At 52.2% G+C, this 17,251-nt stretch overlaps 1 protein-coding gene across 2 annotated transcripts in view; it reads right to left on the bottom strand.

Annotated features, from left to right (window-relative positions):
* DUOX1 (dual oxidase 1) overlaps window positions 1-17,214 on the bottom strand; it is a 32,050-nt gene extending 14,836 nt beyond the window's left edge. For both annotated transcript variants that reach the window (XM_041736987.1, XM_041736978.1), the window contains exons 1-20: window positions 17,139-17,214; window positions 15,602-15,755; window positions 15,233-15,338; window positions 13,327-13,410; window positions 13,000-13,164; window positions 11,531-11,718; window positions 11,180-11,381; window positions 10,875-11,041; window positions 10,428-10,488; window positions 10,203-10,299; window positions 9,160-9,250; window positions 7,910-8,012; window positions 7,494-7,666; window positions 6,165-6,340; window positions 5,838-5,956; window positions 5,100-5,237; window positions 4,317-4,430; window positions 3,168-3,367; window positions 2,358-2,543; window positions 124-349 (exon numbers count right to left, since the gene is read on the bottom strand). In XM_041736987.1, coding sequence (XP_041592921.1) covers window positions 124-349; window positions 2,358-2,543; window positions 3,168-3,367; window positions 4,317-4,430; window positions 5,100-5,237; window positions 5,838-5,956; window positions 6,165-6,340; window positions 7,494-7,666; window positions 7,910-8,012; window positions 9,160-9,250; window positions 10,203-10,299; window positions 10,428-10,488; window positions 10,875-11,041; window positions 11,180-11,381; window positions 11,531-11,718; window positions 13,000-13,164; window positions 13,327-13,410; window positions 15,233-15,290 — 2,548 coding nt within the window. In that variant the 5' untranslated portion in view covers window positions 15,291-15,338; window positions 15,602-15,755; window positions 17,139-17,214. The remainder of the gene's footprint in view (window positions 1-123; window positions 350-2,357; window positions 2,544-3,167; window positions 3,368-4,316; window positions 4,431-5,099; window positions 5,238-5,837; window positions 5,957-6,164; window positions 6,341-7,493; window positions 7,667-7,909; window positions 8,013-9,159; window positions 9,251-10,202; window positions 10,300-10,427; window positions 10,489-10,874; window positions 11,042-11,179; window positions 11,382-11,530; window positions 11,719-12,999; window positions 13,165-13,326; window positions 13,411-15,232; window positions 15,339-15,601; window positions 15,756-17,138) is intronic.
* Between the last annotated feature and the right edge of the window lie 37 nt (window positions 17,215-17,251).

The following is a 17,251-nucleotide window of genomic DNA, read 5'->3' on the forward strand; positions in this document are numbered from 1 at the left end:
TGCCATGGCTAGAGACCTAGCCCCAGCACTTCCCCATCTCCAACAGATCAGCTACCCTCCAGCCGCAGTCTCTAGCTCCTTCCATCTTCTCCTACCTGGATGATCACTCCCTTCTCCCCCTACCTTTCATGAAGACCACCAGGATGTCCAGAAACTCCCGGAAGGACAGGTAGCCATTGCCATCTTTGTCAGCCAGAGAGAACATGGACTCCACAAACATGTCCTGGGGCTTAAGGCCCAGGGACTCGGCAAACTCAGCTCTGCTCAGCTCGCAAGTCAGGGCCTCCTGTACCTTCTGGGATGAGTCCAGAGGCAGAGTCCCTGCATCTGCCTGGTCAATGTCCAGCACCTGCACTCGGGCAGCAGCAGAGGGAGGGAAAGAGGAGACAAGGTTTCCTTGAAGTCCAGTTGAAGCTTATAGGACAGATACCACCTTTTCCAGATAGCTGCCGAGCACCCTGTCCCCTAAGCCCTACCCTATGACCTGCAGGTGGTCCCTGAGGCCATTTGTTCTACAGAGCCCTGGCCCTCTGTGTTAACTGATTGGACCAGGGATGCACAATTGACCCAGGCAGATTATCTGGAATTGGGACTGACAGGTTCCAGGTCTGTCTTGATCTGAGCACAAGAAAGCTCAGAAGTTGTGGGCCACCCTGTTCTTCCAAGTGCTCAGAGATACAGATGGAGGGAAGTAAACACACAGAGAAAATGAGGCCGGGTAAGAGAGAGAATTGACCTTGTTTGCTGGCATCTTTCCTTTCCCTAGCCCCTTCTAAGCCAAGTCACAGTCCTCCCTTTGGAATTCCTGAGAATTCCATCACCATATCCTCAGAGTCAACTGACCCTTCATCATTGCTAGCTTGCTCTTACACCCCAAGGAGTTTTGACTGAGAAAAACCCCAGGTGAGTGGAGAAAAAGTTGGGCATGGGAAAGGGGAACTCTCACAGTGGGCTACCTTCAGGTAGTGAGGGAAGCAGGCAGGCCCCAGGCTATAACACCTATATTTCCTGCCTTTTAACTGGGGGCCCCCAGTCCAGGGCTGGTTATGGTTTCATGAGGCAAACCTTGTTACTTCAAACAAGGAGCTTTAGTGGAAAGAGCCTGGGGCTGGAGGCAAAAGACCCGGGTTCCTGTCCCAGCTCTGCCACCCACTTGCTGTGTGACCACAGGCAAATCTCTCCAGTTGTCTAACATTCATTTTCTTACATGCCCTACTTATCTCACAGGGCTATTGTGAGAATTCAACAGGAGACATTGTATGGAGAATGTTTTGAAACCTGGAAGTGCTGTGCAGATAGAGAGGATTGGCAGCCACCCCCAGGACACAGCAGCAAACCATCTCACCCCCAGCAACAAGGAGTCCCGGTAGCCCTGATGGGTCCTGAAATGAGTAGAGGTGCTCCAGTCCCGCCTGGGCCCTGGCAGTGAATCTCCTCACCTATGGGTCCTTCCATTCTAGAGCATACTCATGTTCGACTGGTTTGGGAAGTAAATGACAAAAGTCATGTGCTTGGCATGTAGTAAATGACCACTAAATGGTTGCTTCCCTCATGAATCTTCTCCCCAGCTTGCCAACCCTGCTCCTTCTTCTCAAACATTAATTTTTTTTGTCCTTATACTGGGCACCTCTGCTCCTTTCCTCTGAGCCAAAAATTTTCCACCTTTTTTTAAGTCCTCGCCAAATCTGACCCAAACTATGATCCTCCACCACCCTGAACTCCTACACTGCCTACCTCCTGGATCAGTTCTGTAGCCATCATTTTTGGCCAGTTATCTTCCTTTCTGGGTAGGTTCCATTTTCCCAGAAGCATGACAAAGGTCTTGAGTGGGGCCCATGATGTATTGATCTTATCTCTACCAAGCTTCTCCTCTCCACCCTTCTACACCCAGACTGTTTTATTTTTGTGCCAGATATGGATGCAAGTCCTTGCATTTCTCTTCCTGGCTTGTTTCCCCACATCCTCTCAGTACTTCTCAAAAGTCTGCAAGGTGTGCATTAATACCCCACAGAGGCCTCTGGCAGCTACACTGTGCCAAGGAAGGCAGACCAAGGGCTCTCACTGCCCCCACACTGCCCTTCTTGTCCTGGGTTTCTGCAGCCTTCTGGCCAGGGTGAGTTAAGTGAAGGTAGAAAGCCTGGATAGCCCTAGGGAGAGAGCTGAATGACACATGCATTTAAGCTCCTGATGTGGCCTCCCTGGAGTCACGCAGGTGGGCACCAGAGCATTTCCTTACAGAAAGGCCAAGCAATTGGGCCAAAACCTCAGTAGACCTGATTATTAGTGTTAGGCCATCTGCAGATAAGGGCACCACCATAGGCAGACATGTAGGGACAGACCTCACCCTACCTACACACCTGGGAGAAAAGGTGCCTGAAAAAGGTCTCCAGGAGATGGCTCCTCTGCTGTCGTGTCACAGCTGCCCTCATCAGTTCCTGCTCCCGCAGCTCCCACTCCTGGAACTTCAGTCCGCTCTCCTTCAGGGCCCCCCGAAGGTTTTCCACCAGCACCTGCCGCTCTTCCTCCAGGTTAAACAGCAGCACCTACAGAGAGGTGACAGGGAGAGCAACCACTTCTCAGTGCCTCCTGAGGCCAGGAGCTTTGTGTGAGTTTTGTCAGGGGCCCCTTGAAAGAGCACCCTTGTAAAAGGGATTTACTGTTACGGCCTGGGCTCAGTGGGGTTCAGGCTTGCTTATAGGCACAGAGATGGCATGCCAAGACTCATGTCTGAAGCAATCCTTCCTTCTCTGTTCATGCTGGAGAAGAGAGGGGAAGGGAGGGAGGACACATGATGGAGGGCACCGGGAGCCAGCTAGTCAGAGCTGAAGATCAGCCTCTGATTGAGTTATCCTCCAAAATCTATAACAATTCCCTGGATCCTAAAATCAGGGGGCCTGGCTTCTTCCCAGGACTCCCAGCTAGGATCCACTGGTGCATCCTTACAAAGGGAGGAGGAGGACAGTGCAAGAAGAAGAAGGCACTGTGGAGATCATGTCACCCCATAGGCCCAAAGCAGGACAAACATGTTCAAGGTTCTCTCTGCATCAGGGACTACAGCCAGGGACTAGAAGAAACTAGCAGAAACTCTGCTTGGTTTGGTGCTCCTTCCCCTCCACCCACCTGCCTCCCTGGCTGCGCTTGGAGGAATGGGACCAGCTGCAACATACCAGGTCATACTCCTTGGGGATCTTGAGCAGTAGGGCCCGGCGTCCGCGGTTGCCAGATAGGATGAGGCTGACCTGCTGGGGGGGCCGTAGCTGGATGGTGCGGAGCACAGACAGCCTGCCATCCACCACACAGATCTGCCCAGGCTGCAGGTGCACGAGCACAGGCCGACAAGGCTCCTTGTGGCCCTGCCATTCCAATGCTGGAAAGATAGGACTGGGTCAGCCGGGGCAAGGAGGAAGGAGGCCAGCTTAGGCCTCCTTCAGCTTAGGAGTGGAGTCAGGTCAAGGCCTCCAAAGCTCCTCACCCCTTCTTGGGTAGTGAGGGTCATCCTCTGCCCAGCGGTTCTCCTGTGCCTCTAGCCTACGTGAAGAATGACTACCATTTCCTTAGTGTTTACTATGTGCCCAATACTGTACCAAGTGCTTTGCGTGAACAAGTTAATTTAATATTAATAAACCTGTGAGTTAAATGCTAGTATTATTCCTGTTTTATAGGAAAAAATGGTTTAGAGAGATTAAAAAATCTGCCCAAGGCCCAAAAGCCCAAGAGGTGAAACCAAGATTCCAATCCTCCATCAGTGTGACTCTGGACCTTCATTAATTATTTCGCTGTTGCCTGAACTTCCAGTACAAGATGCCACAAAGCATCCTTTCCCAAGGATTCTAGAGAATCATATTAAGCCTCTAAAGTGTAGTCAGGGTCCTGTGGCTCTTCCCCATAAGTCTACCACATCCTCTTTATTTGGGACCTTTGGGAGGATTTTTTTTTTTTAAAGATTTGTATTTATTTCAGAGAGAGATGGCATAAGAGGGGAGAGGGGCAGAGGGGGTAAGAGGACTCCTTGCTGAGCAGAGAGCCTGAAGAAAGGAGGCCTGAGGCTCATCCCAGGACCCTGAGTTCAGGACCTGAGCCAAAGGCAGACGCTTAACTGACTGAGCCACCCAGGTGCCCCCGTTGAGAGGATCTAAGGAGGGTGGAGGACCTCAGGTCCAACGACTACCTGATGCCTCCACAGCTCTTCGCACCTGCCCTGAGCTGCTTGGGGGCCTAGTAAGGGAAGGCCTTTTCCATAGGCTGCTGAGGTGGGGGTGGGGGCTGCAGCCCAGGCATGTCCTCCCTCTCACCACCCTGGCCAGCTCCAGGCCTACCTTCCATGCCCCCAACAAGCTTCTCAGACATGATGCTTTTGCGGTCCTGGCCCTGGAGCTTCTTGAAATTTCTCCTTCGGAGCCGGGCAACAATCCAGGCACTAAGCAGGCTCACTGAGAGGGCAGAGGCAGTAGGATGCTCAGAGGAAGGGTGGGAGTCTGGAGAGATCAGTGGCCTCCTTCCTTAGCAAGACCCCCTGCCTTCCCCACTTCCTAGGTGGGCTCATTTAATTGTCTCAGACTGTGAAGCTCCCTGGTAGGGGGGTGGAGGAGGGAGCTTTGGGTATCATCTAAGATGTTGCAGCACTGTCAGAACAGCCTCCCCTGCTTCCACCACTCAGGTCCCTTCCCAGCCAGAGACTAAGGCCAGAGTCCTTGTGCTGATACTACACCCACTCTGCCATGCTTGCTGGTGGACTCACACACAGCCATGACAAAGTCTAAGTCTCAAACCTTTGCCCCAGCTAGTTCTCAACTGGTTCTCAAGCAGGGTTTGCCTCTAACAGTTTCCCAGGCCCAGGTTCCTGCAGATAACTGTGAAATACAGATACCCTGTGGCTCCTGACCAATCTGGGCCTTAGAGGGACCCCAGGAGAACAGGAAGGCAATTTTCCCTGGAGTTAACTTAGCTACAGGTCAGATACTTCTCATGTCCCCTCCTGCTCTGAGGTTTTCTTCATGTGCCCAAATAGTATCCTGCATAGTCTGTATTGATGAAACCACCCTACTGCCATCCCTCAGAGTACGCATTTCACCCAACCCCACCCTGCCCATCACTTTTACCCAGGGGGAAGCAGCAGAGAGTCCCAATGGTGACTCCAAAGCCAAATCCACTGCCTTCAAAATAGTCCTGCATGGTGGAGGGAGCACAGGCTGGCAGGCCCTGAGTGCTGAGCTGTCTTGGCTGCGGGCAGGGGTCTCCTGGGGAGGAAGAGGAAGCAGGAGTCCTGGGGTGGGGGGTGGGGGTGCTGAGCCAGAGGCTCTGGCACCGAATCACTGAGAAGGTTAGTGTGGCAGAAGGGTGGGGCAGGGGGGGGGAACTCTCGGTAGCAGAGGGGGTGGGAGCTGCTTACCCCTGTCATTATACCAAGAATGTGGTGTTTGCCTACTTGGGTTACCTCAGCCTCTGTCTCCCTCACATGCACACACACACACACACACACACACACACACACAGCCCTTCCCCTGTCACTGCTGTGAGATAAGGATATCCTCACTGCACTATGCCTTCCTGATATCACACCCACCCAGGCTTAGCCCAGCCCATGGGAGCCTTCTCCTTATGTCTCTGAGTTTCAGTCTTGCCCTCACATGGATACCTCCTGGGGTTGTGCAGAAGGGGACCTACACAGACACCTGTGGTCGGTCACCTTGTGCCCAGAACCAAAGTTTCTAAGGGCAGAACCATAGCTCACTGCCTCCTTGGAATCTACTGCCCAACTGCACCTGAACCAGGCCCACGGCTGAGGAGGGATGAGACACCAGACCCCAGACCCCTCCAAGTACCCCCTGGCTACTCACCCGTATGCCAGAAGAAGACATTGGGCTGCAGGGTACTAGGGTTCATGTTGGTGACAGCCACTAGAACATCTCGTAGGGAAGTATTTCTGATCTCTGCAATTTCTTCCTCAGAGAACAGCCTGGGGTGGGATAGGTAGGGAGCTGTTACATTGGGAGACAGATGCCTGCTCTGGCCCAGGGACCCAGATGAGGAAAGAGACCCAGAGAGGCTGAGGAGTAGGTGAGTCCAGCTGAATCAAGGGCCCACAGGGCTGCTGACATTACATGCAGAGGTCCTGGAGCTCAGGCCAAGGTGGAGTCTGAGGAAGGGGGCCAGCCAGGCCTTACCCATTCCTGGTATTCTCAAACCAGTAGCGGTCGCCATCCCGCAGCCTCACAAACTGGTTGAGGACGATGGCACTGAAGAGGGGTCCAGGGTCCCCATGGCTCTCCAGGAGCCCCCCGGGGAGCAGCTCTAGCTGGGATAGGTCCTGGTTGTACAGGGCAGCTGTGGCCTCCAGCACCTGAGGAGTGCACAGGAGTGCACAGGAGTGAGTGCAAGGACCTGGCACTTGCCCTGGGGCAAAGAGGTAGTTCCCAGGGATCAGCCCCAGGGATGATAATAATAAATGACAGCGACAAGCACTCACTTATTATGCCCCAGGCACTGCTCTGTGTGCTTTACATAAGTTAACTCACTTATGGGAACTCACTCACAGATTCAGCTGCCTATTTTCTAAAGTTGGAATAAAACAGGCAGCCAGTTCCCTATGTGGCTTGTTCTCAAAAAGGTATGAAAGTTAAGGGTCAAAATTCAGTACAAAAGTTGGAAGGCTAGAATGATGTGTTAGAAAAGGTTTCTATTATTGAAAGTGAAAAAAGTTTTTAAAAATCCAATCCCTGCATATACATTGCCTTTTGGAGACAGACTTAAACATTATATGAGCAGCATTTTCTATCTGACCTTTACTTTAGTTCTTTTTTCTGCAATCCAAATAAACATTTGCCCAGCTTAATTCCAGTGAGGCCCAGTTAAGCTAAATATTTGCTACTTTTGGTACTCCTGGTGATTCCTATCTTTATATTGATTTTATAAAGTTTACAAGCCCCATGTGCATATTGCTTCTTCCGCGGTCTTTTCAATTCTCCACTTTCCAACAATCTTATAAAATAGTAAGGACGAAAGTAATAAAACAAGCATGCAATTGTAGAAACACCACTGTGCTAAGATGGTGAGGCCACAAAAACTGGTCTGTTGGCTGCAGGCAATGCCACCTGCCCAGGCAATAGCTCAGGGTGTGACAGTTGACTCCCCAAAGGCAGCTTGAGTATCAGTATATAAAAAAGTACAGCTTGTTCCTGGGTTGAGGACCTTCTACACTTGCTCAGATGGGATGTTGGAAAGAGTAAATGAGATAATGCCTATTAAGTGCCTGGCATGCAAGAGATGTTCAACAAACATTTGCTAGATTGCACAGTCACAAATTCTAATGCCAAATATTGCTAGTCTGGGACCCTCCATCCTGGTGTATGATACTAGGAAAAGCCACCTGGGTAAGTCCCATCCCTCTCACCAGGGACTTGTCTCTTGTTTGTGTCTCACTGCCTCCCTTCCATGTCTCAGGCCAATGTGCCCTGACCCTCCCCCCTGCCGTCTGGGTCCCAACCCCTCCTTACGGTGTGGTTGTTCTGGGAGAGTGCAGGGTTGATGTCCTGCCATCTGGTAATGGGAGGCAGACCCAGTGCTGCCCTGGCCTTGGTATAAGAGGGCAGGCCCAGATCGCGGCCCCTCTGTAGACAGCCAGCCAGGTGGTCTGTACGGGAAAACTTCAGGGACCCAGGCCAGAAATCTGGGGATGAAAGAGCAGAGAGTCTGAGGTTGCTCAGGGCCACCACAGCTCCATTAGCTCAGGACCCAGGCTTCGAACATCCCCAGGGGGCCCAGAATCACACAGAGGAAACCATGGTCAACAGGTCTCTCAGCAATGAAAGAAGGAAGGCTCCCAGGCCCAGGCACTCCTCCCAGCCTGGCGCAGGAACTCCAGCAGAAACCCCACCCAGGGGCCACTCTGTAGGGACAGCTTCAGCTTCACCTAGCACATCCTCAACCACCACATGGTCCTCTCGCTCAGCGATCTGGGAGGCCATGCCTAGAAGTAGTGCGTCCACATCTTCAGCTCTTCGTAGGTTTGGATGCTTTGGGAATGGGGAGAGAAAATGGAACTGGAGGTTGAGCAGTTAGGCTCTCTCCATACCCACAGTCCATATCCTGGGCCCACCCAGTACTGATATTTGCTCTGAAACCAGTAGGCCATCCCTCCTTCATAGGTTGATTCCCTCCTTAAGGTGAGTGATGTCCCTATCTGAAGCTCATGCTGCTGCAAGACAGGTCACCACAAACACAAGGGATCTAAATCTTTACTTCTATTTTAAGAGACTTGACAGTATGATTGACAAAGGCACTAGAACATGTAGGTCTTGGTCCTTGCTCTGTTAGCGAACAGCTGTGTGACTATGGGCAAGTCACAGGACCTCTCTGAACTTGGTGCCCTTCCCTTAATGAAAAGAGCATTAGGGATAAAATTAAATTAAGTTAAATTAAAACAATTAAGAGGACACTGAGGTCTTTTTCAATTCAGCACTATGACTCTGATTCTGCACTTTCCTGTTCTTCCTTTCCCTCTCATCTCTCTTTACCTCTTTTCTCCTCTTATGAACACTCTACATCAAGTATTGATTTTGCTTTAAATTATTAGTCAATGGGATGCCTGGGTGGCTCAGCAGTTAAGCATCTGCCTTTGGCTCAGGATGTGATCCTGGGGTCCTGGGATTAAGTCCCGCATCAGGCTCCCCCCACCAGAAGCCTGCTTCTCCCTCTGCCTATCTCTCTGTGTCTCTCATGAATAAATAAATAAAATCTTAAAAAAAAGAAAGTATTTTAAAAAATTATTTGTCAACACTCTTCACCCACACTGGCCAGGTTTGGATGGAACAGATTATCCCTGATAATGTCAGAATTCTTCCCTCCTTCTTGTTCCCCCCCAACATACCCATTTACACACTGCCTTAGGTATGTCTAATTGGGACATTTCTTTGGGGGGGTACTCCAAGGCCTACAGGCGACCCAGAGCTGTCAAGGGAGAAGAAAAACCTAGAACCACATTTGCATAGGGCTCACTGTCCGTCACATAGCCCTGAGGTCGGAGTGGAGGACTAACTTTTGAGCATGCATATAGCTAGCTGCCTTGGCCCTGCTGCCCACCTTCATGACATACCTGACACTCATACACAGAAGGGCATGTGCACACACACACTACACACATACACCCACCCACATACTGACCTTTCGACTCCAGTAGCTATTGCAGACCCGGAGAGCTCTGGAGATACTTGAGTTCCTATTGATGACCTCTTGGAAGTGACAACTGGCATTTCTGAAATGCAAGTAGAAAGGGAGTGGTGACTGAGGCCATGAGGTCCCAAAGTCAGGCAACAGCTCTGGTCTCCAAGACTATATATAGCCAGGGGCCCAGGTCATTGTAAACATCTAAAAATGTACCCAAAGCATGCACATGCCTCACCTCCCTCTGTCTCTTTCTCCATCTCACTGTCTATACATATATTACTCAAAAGCATGAGGCTCTGTTCAGAGTACCACTTCTTTCCTGATTCCCAAAGAGAGAGTTTATACATTATATATATAACATATATATGTAAGTTAAAACATTTTAAAAGGATTTTAATTGTTGTTTTGAAATTACTTGTCTGTGAAATTAACAAAAGTCAATTGCTATGATTTCTGTGGTTCTCATCAGGCATATCCAAAAATTGTTCCCGAGTAAGAAAATCTAACCTATGAATTATTTTTAAATTATAACGCAATTGTGAAAAGAAATGGCATTTTTGTTCCATATACATTTAATTAAATATGTGTTTTTTAGTTTAAAGTTACCTTTTCATTATTTTGGAGTCAAAATGTATCTTCAACTCTCACACATTTCTATTATAATTTCCTCCAAAGGCTTGCAAGCCCCAGGTCCTGTGCCTATAGCTAAAAATGTCCCCTGTGTAGTGTCAAGACCTAATGTTCAGATGAGCAGGCTTTGTAACTCACCCTCTGAGTCTAAATTAGCCTGTGTTTAATTGGGGGGTTAATATATACACCAGCTATAGGGAAATGGACATAAAGTGCTTAAAAACCACACTGATGTCTTTTTAAAACACTGTTCTCCCCCCCCCCACCACCACCACCCAAGTTCACTGTTCCCTGGGGAAATGAGCACACTTCAGACTGATAATCCTTTCCTGAGGGCTCTAAAGAGCAGATTTTTCTCAAATGACATCCCCACTCCCCCCAACACACCAACATTTACCCTTTGCGCTCACCTCATGTAAACGCCGGGAGGCACCATGGTGGAGAAGAACTGCTCAGAGGCCACCAGGAACTCTGGGGAGATGCTGGGGTCCAAAAAAGGGCTATATCCTGGGGGAAGGCGAGAGGAGAGGGGATAGGAACATTTAGCCCTTCACTGCTCAGCCTCCTTCCCCACCCCCTGCTGCCTCCCTCCAAAATACTGCTAGCTCTCCCATTCTTCCACCTCAACTCTTCACCTGCATACTTCACTGGTGTTCGCTGCAGGAAGCTGGGCAGCCACTCATAGAGAACAATGTTCTGAGGGTCAAGAGAGGGCAAAAGGGAGGCAAGTGCTGGAGCAGTCCCGCTGGAGGGACCTGAGCCCAAGGAAGCCTTGGGTGGGAGATGAGGGCCAGGCAGGGGCAGTCAGTCATAAGGGAGGCAAGTCAAACGGGACAGGTGCGGAGGCCTGTCCCCCACTAGGAACACGGGATGGGAGCAGGGGCCACTAGCTAAGAACCACAGCCACGTCTCCTGTGTAACAGCCCTTTGCCTGCTCCTCCTCCAGTTCTGGGGAGCAGTGTCCTCCTGGAAAGGGGCGTTTCTGGGGCTGCTCACGCGAGGAATGAGGGCTCCGCGGGGCACGGTGGGGGTGGGGCGGGGTGGGGGGCAGGCGGGGGACAAGGGGAGGGCGTGTGGCGGACCTGGTAGGTGGCAATGACCCTCTTGCGCGCGTGCTGGAACAGCTCCTCGTCCCCCCAGTGCGGGTGCTGGCGGGCCAGCCGCTGCGCGCACAGGTTGTGGTAGCGGAACCACAGCAGGCCCAGCGCCTGCAGGAAGGGGTCGCGGTTCCCTCGCTCCGCCCCGAAGGCTGCAGCCGCGCAGGGCCGCCGGGGAGGAGACGGGCGGTGTGAGCACGGGGAGTGCCCCCGCCGCCCGCCGCCCGCCGCCCCCAGCCCGCGCCCCGCGCCCCGCGCCCCGCGCCCCGCGCCCCGCGCCCCGGCCTCACCGTACAGGCCCCCGGGCCCGCGCTGGCCGCTGGCGGGGTCGGGCGCGCTCCACATGAGCAGGGGCGGTTGCGCGTTCCGGGGGAAGGCGGGGTCGGGCCCCGACGCCAGCTGCCCCCCGGAGAAGCTCCGCAGTGCGTCGCTCCAGGAGTGCGAGGAGCCATAGATGGCGCTGCCGTCCAGCCAGCCCGTCACGTCGTTGGTCTGCGGGGGCGCCGGAGGCTGAGCCGGGCTGGCGGAGGCGGGTGTCCGCGGGCGAGGCCGTGGGAGCCTCTCCTGCCCCGCCGCGCACCCGCACCCGGACCCGCACCCGCACCCGCACCCGCACCCGGAGCCCGCCCGCCGCGTCTCACCAGGTCCCGGGGGTTACTGGGGCTCTGTCCGCTCTCGGGGTCCCAGCGGCTCCTCTGGAAGGGGAGGACCACGTCCCCGCGCCCGTTGGGGTCGAACACCGGGTCCCCGGGCGGGATGCGGATGTTGAGGAACTCGGCCGGGCAGCCGGGTGTCTCCACGCTCACCAGGTCCGAGAGCACGTGGTAGCCTGTTGGCAAGAGAGGGTAGGGGGACACGGTGTGCTAGGCCAGCTGAGGGCCACTCTCCCTTCTGCATCAGGTATCTAGCCCTCCTAGACTTCCCTTGAAGCTTCAAAAGACTCCTCAGCCATTTAGAGTAAAGCCAAGTCTTGACCTCCTCCACCCTTCCTAATCCTTTGTTACACCCTGGTCCAAACTGTTTTCATTGCCAGTTTGGTCTTCTCCTTGGTAACTGGGAGGTGCCGGGTGAGTGTGCCTAGGCAGTCCTGCTGGGAACACCTGCTCCAACATGCAGCTGGGAGCAGCCTGACCAGAGAACCTGTCAGTCTCACTGCAATGCTGGACACTTAGAATCAAATGTAGACACATGGGTGGCCAGCAGGAGCCAAGCATTCCAACTGGGAGCCAACAACCCACAGTCACTGGGGTCACACCACCCACCCTAGCACCCCTATTTTGACACACACCCCCACCAGCCCTCTAGCCAAAATCAGAACCCTGCCCTAAGACTGTCCTAGGAGTCACAGAAGCTAAAAGTGAGAATAGGTTCCCACCAAGAGTCCCTACCAGATTATTATCATGCTCCTGCCTCTACCTGTACTTCCATCGACAGCTCAATGTGAGGCAAATTTATGCTTCCCCCATCCAGACTTTCTCCTTTTACTTTTTCTTCCCCAGAAAAAATACAAGACATGGCTTTCTTGACTTAAGGAAAGTCATGTTAGGCCCCAGACATCTTGTAATTTATGACTACTTGCCCAAAGTACATTCTTGAGTTATCTTTGCAGGATTTAAACCCCCTTGAGCAGTCAGATATCAGATCAGTTAAAGACAGAGAATTGATGCCTACCTTTGCCAGCCCTTGTGTGACTTCCATCAATTAAGACCTGGACTCTGTCACTCTGAGATGACTTTTGCCTAAATTCTAGGCTGAATTCCCCATTGTGCAAGTGCCTTTATGAATCTGTAAGTACCTTTAGCTTAAAACTTCCCCAATTTTGTTATTGGGGAAGACACTGCTTTGGGAAATATCTTCCATGTTCCCCCTTACTTGTTCCAAATAAAACTCCTAATTCTTGGCTTAGTTGTGTCGTTTGGCTCAACACTCCCCAAGAGGCAAATCCAGTTTGGGTAACAGTATCCCATCCCACTGCCTCCCTCTCCGTCTCTCACCCCCATCTCTAAGATCCTCCATCACTTCTCTCTCTCACTCCCTGACTCCCCCCTCAGACATAGAGGTGTCCAGTGGACCCTACTGGCCTCCATCCCCCAGAGGTTGAGGCCCTCACCAAAGAAGACTCCTAGCACTGTTCGGTTTCGCAGGGAGGCCTGCCCTGCAGGGCCCCTCATGGCAGCGTTGCTAAGGTCTCTGGGGTTAGGCAGGTGAGGTTCTCCCAAGGGCTGGTACACACCATCTGCATAGCTGGCTGGAACCAGGCGCTGGAGCCGAGAGCCTGGGGTTAGAGGGGTAGGGACAAAGATTAATCCTCAGTGGGGCTCCCTTACCTCCTCTCTCCCAGGCTTCCCTCCATACCACAGATCCTAAAACCTTAATAATCAATGAGCCTTTGCTGGCACCCTGGCCCTGGGGCTGTCTCCACTTGGCCCTCACCTACCTTTGCTGCCCCACCTGTGCTCCATGAGGTTGTTGTACCACCCATCAAATCGCTGCACCTCCCAGGAAATGGGTTTCTGAGCTCCTGTGTGAGAAGAAGGAAGGGGCAGCTGGGTTAGTTCAGGCATGAGAGGGCAGGTAAGCCTACAAGATATAGGTCTTGGGATCCTGGCAAGGAAAGCAGCAGAAATGGACCCCAGGCACACTGTGGAAGGTAGGGTGCAAAGGGAGAGAACTGAGGACAAAATGATATCCAAACTCAAGCTCTCAGTGAGGGGAACATGGTAGGGAGCACTGAAGCAGCATAGCCAGGGGCAGTGTGTGCTGATAAAGAACCTCCAAGAACAAGACAGAAGCTAGAGAACAGTAGCGATGTGGAAGGGCATGCAGGAGCTTCCTACTGCCCTCACAGCTCAGCTTCCTGGGAGATAGGGCAGGACAGAAACCATTCCCAGCCCTAAGATATCATATGGAGCAAGAGCCAGCTACATCCCAAAAGCCAGCCAACCACTCTTCCACCCAGGAAAGGAGAGGTCATTCTGTGACCACTCCCTGGGTAGGGGCAGTGTGGAGAGGGGCTTGGCCCTCTCCTGCCAAGCAAAGCCCAGGGCAAGGGTACAAGCCCTGGGGCTGTGGCTCTGGGGTCTATTGCTACTCTGATCTCTTTTCCAGTTTCAGTTTCTGGGGTGGGATCAGGGACTGCCTGGTGATAACCTTGCCTTTCCTCTCTGTTGAGGCATCATGTTCCTCCTATAATTCCCCTTGTTGATTGATCCTATTATACTTTCCAAAAACTAGGATCTGGAAGGGAGCACTCAGTTGTTGAGGGAAGAACTCAGACAGTGAGGGCAGAGGGAGGGGTCCAAAATCAGAGGTGGAATGGGGGTCCTTCTGGTCAGTAGATCACATGACCAGTCATATTCCTTTCCCCAAACCTGAAGGCTAGAGGACTAAAACTCCCTCTCTAGTCACTTCAGAGAAAGAACAAAGAAAAGGACCCACATCAGCCAGCAAGAGACCCATTCCTCACAGACCAAGGGCAAGATCTCAGAGCTACCCTCTAGCCCCACATTCATGTGCATGTGCACGTCCATGCGTGCACATTCACTCACCCAGAAGCCAGAGAAGGAAAGTGACTCAGGCCCTGATGTTTGAGCAAAGAGCACAACCAAGGATTCAGGACTTGGGGCACGAACGGCAGCTACAACGTACATGTGATCTCTAAAAGAAGATGAACTGGTGGCAGAACAAGGGGGAGGAAGGCCTTTGGGGAAGGGTATAAGGTAGAATGCCTCCTGGGAATAAATGCAAGAGCTGGCTAGAAAAGGAAGATCCAAGATCAAAGCAAAGAGGGAGTTAGAAGGAATAGGAATATGAACAGCTCCATCCTGGGAGAAACTGCAGGGGTCCACTGCCTTCAGTCAGAATAGATCATTCATCATTCCACAGGTTTCCTCTGCTTCCTTTTCTTGTATCCTCCTGATGATAAGGAACTGCCTTTTTTTTTTTAACCTAACTTGTAGCATCGTAAACCCACTCCCCTTCTCAGAGACCCAGACTTCAGAGAATGGCCTCAGATTCTAGTAAGAGACTGTCCAAAGCTGACAGTAACAAGATGAAATCAAATGGACCATATCGGTGGTGGTGGTTGGTTTACTGTTTTCATATTGTTTTAAAACACTGGTGACTTCCCTTCAGCTTTGGGTCTAATCTGGCCACAAGATCCTTTATTGTTTTGTATGCCTCATCCATCTTTTCCCACCTGGGATCAGAGGTCCTTACTTTATGAAGAAAGAAAGAAGACAGATGAGAGAGAAAGGGCCACCAGACTGTAAGGAATGAAATTGGAAATGCTGACACAGCAAGGTTCCTCTGCTCCTAACTCTACTTCTTCAATCTGTACTTACCCATGGATGTCCATGACCCAACCAGGAATGTCCATGTCAGAGCCAGGCAGAAGCCCATGATGAATATAATAGGGCTTAGGTGTTAGAACACCCTAAAATGGAGACCCTAGAAAAAGAGGACAGGGAGAATGTGTCCCAGCAATTCAGGAGATTCAGGCCAGGGCCTCTGCAGGTCCCTGTGAATCTAGGTGTGGGCTGGACCAACACCATAGTGGGGAGCAAAGAGCAGGAGACTCACTGTCTCCCAAGAATCTTTCATTCATTCAACAAACACTTGACAAGCACTCACTATGTATCAGGCACTGACCTAGGAACTGGAGATTAAGTGATGAACAAAGCAGACAGAAATCTCCGCCTTTCTGGACTTACCTTCTGAAAAACCTTGCTTTGGCCCAGCTTCCAGAAGTATATATTCCTTGGACAGAGTCTTGCTCAGGTGCCAGGACACCGGGCTGCTGCTAGTCCACGAATGTGGTCTTAGGCAGGTCACTTATCTGGTCTGGACCTTGGTTACCTCTTCCAGCTATGGGAGTAAACATGCCTGAACTGTCTATCTCCTAGCATGGTTGCCAGAATCCAATGCAAGAATGAGGTTGAATTTAAAGCGAGAAAGGCTACAGGTGTTATGTAAATGTGATATGTAGAGAGAGTGGGCTCTGTGGACTCAAAGAATACAGCACCAGGCACTCCTGTGTTTGGTGCCAGCTTTCTGCTCTCTCTCCCCAGGCCAACAAATTGCCCAGAGACAACAGGGAAACAGAGGCAGCAGGGGACTCAGGCTGGGGCTCCTAACTGGCATAGGTAGTGCCTCAGGACAGTAATGACCTTCTAAAGTCTCCCATAGAAACTGGGGGTGGGGTGGGGCTGGGGAACTCTCTAGTGGAAGAAGGTGGGAGTTCAGAGAAAGCCTTATGGCAAACTAAATCCTCAGGACTCTTGAATAGGTTGTCTAGTCCCAGAGGAGGAGCCCCAGAGGGTGACCTCATCCCAACTTGCCATCTCCTATTAAACAAATGAAAAACCCTAAGCCCTGTCATAACTCAAAAGCTCAGCATTCCACTCACTCCATCACAGAGACTGTCCAGATGGTGGCCTTTGATAGTATGTGAAGAACTGGGTCGGGAACGGTTGAAGCCATAGGGATGGACATGCTGATGAGGCCATGCCGTCCTTCCCTGATCTAGGATGCCCTGCCCCTTCCCCTCTACCACTGTGTCTTCAGGATCCTGGACCCCAGCTGGTAAAAGCATGCAGTGAGCTTTCAGGCCGAGCTGTGGGGATAAACCTGAAGAGGAATGTGGGCATGCTTAAAACCCACTCCTTTCAGGTAGGTAGCCACAATGATTTATACAGCAACATTGGTTCAGTAACTTTTTAACAACCTTGAGCAGAAGGCATAACCTTATGACAGGGCAGTGAAGCCCCAGGCAGTGGCAGAACCAGGGAGAGAACACAGGCCTACCTTGTTCTTGCTCCACATGGCTACTTTTCCAGTTTGAACTCCTACAATGGTGACTCTGGGGTGGGGGTAAATATAAGCCAAAGCCTTAGGGATTCCAACCTGGTCCCAAGGGAAGGTTGAGGGGAAGCCTGGACTCTCTAAAAACCCAAAGTTCCCTCCCTGGCATAACGTGCTGGTGCCAGGAAGAGCTCCAGAGAGATCCCCTAGGCCCAAGCAAAGTAGGCCACGGAACATTCCCAGTTCCCCAGGAACCTAAAACTTTGGTGGGGTGGAGGATAGGCCTGAACACGTTCCACGGTAGGCTCCCTCGGGCTAGGTACCGAGGCGCAGGGGGGCCAGGGCTCCAGTTCCCCTTCCCTCGAGGAGCGCAGCGGAGCCGGGGGCTCCGCCGAAGCCCCGCGGGGAGTCCCTCCCCCGAGCGCCGAGAAGCCCTTCGGGTCTGACCTGCGGCCGCGGCGTCCCTGGACCCCGGAGTGCGCCTTGGCTCCCTCCCGGCTCGCAGCGGGGCCCGCGACGCCCGCTCCCCGCCGCCTGGCTCCGCAGCTCTGCGCGGGGCG

The sequence above is a fragment of the Vulpes lagopus genome, chromosome 2, assembly GCF_018345385.1.
Source record: "Vulpes lagopus strain Blue_001 chromosome 2, ASM1834538v1, whole genome shotgun sequence".
Classification (NCBI taxonomy): domain Eukaryota; kingdom Metazoa; phylum Chordata; class Mammalia; order Carnivora; family Canidae; genus Vulpes; species Vulpes lagopus.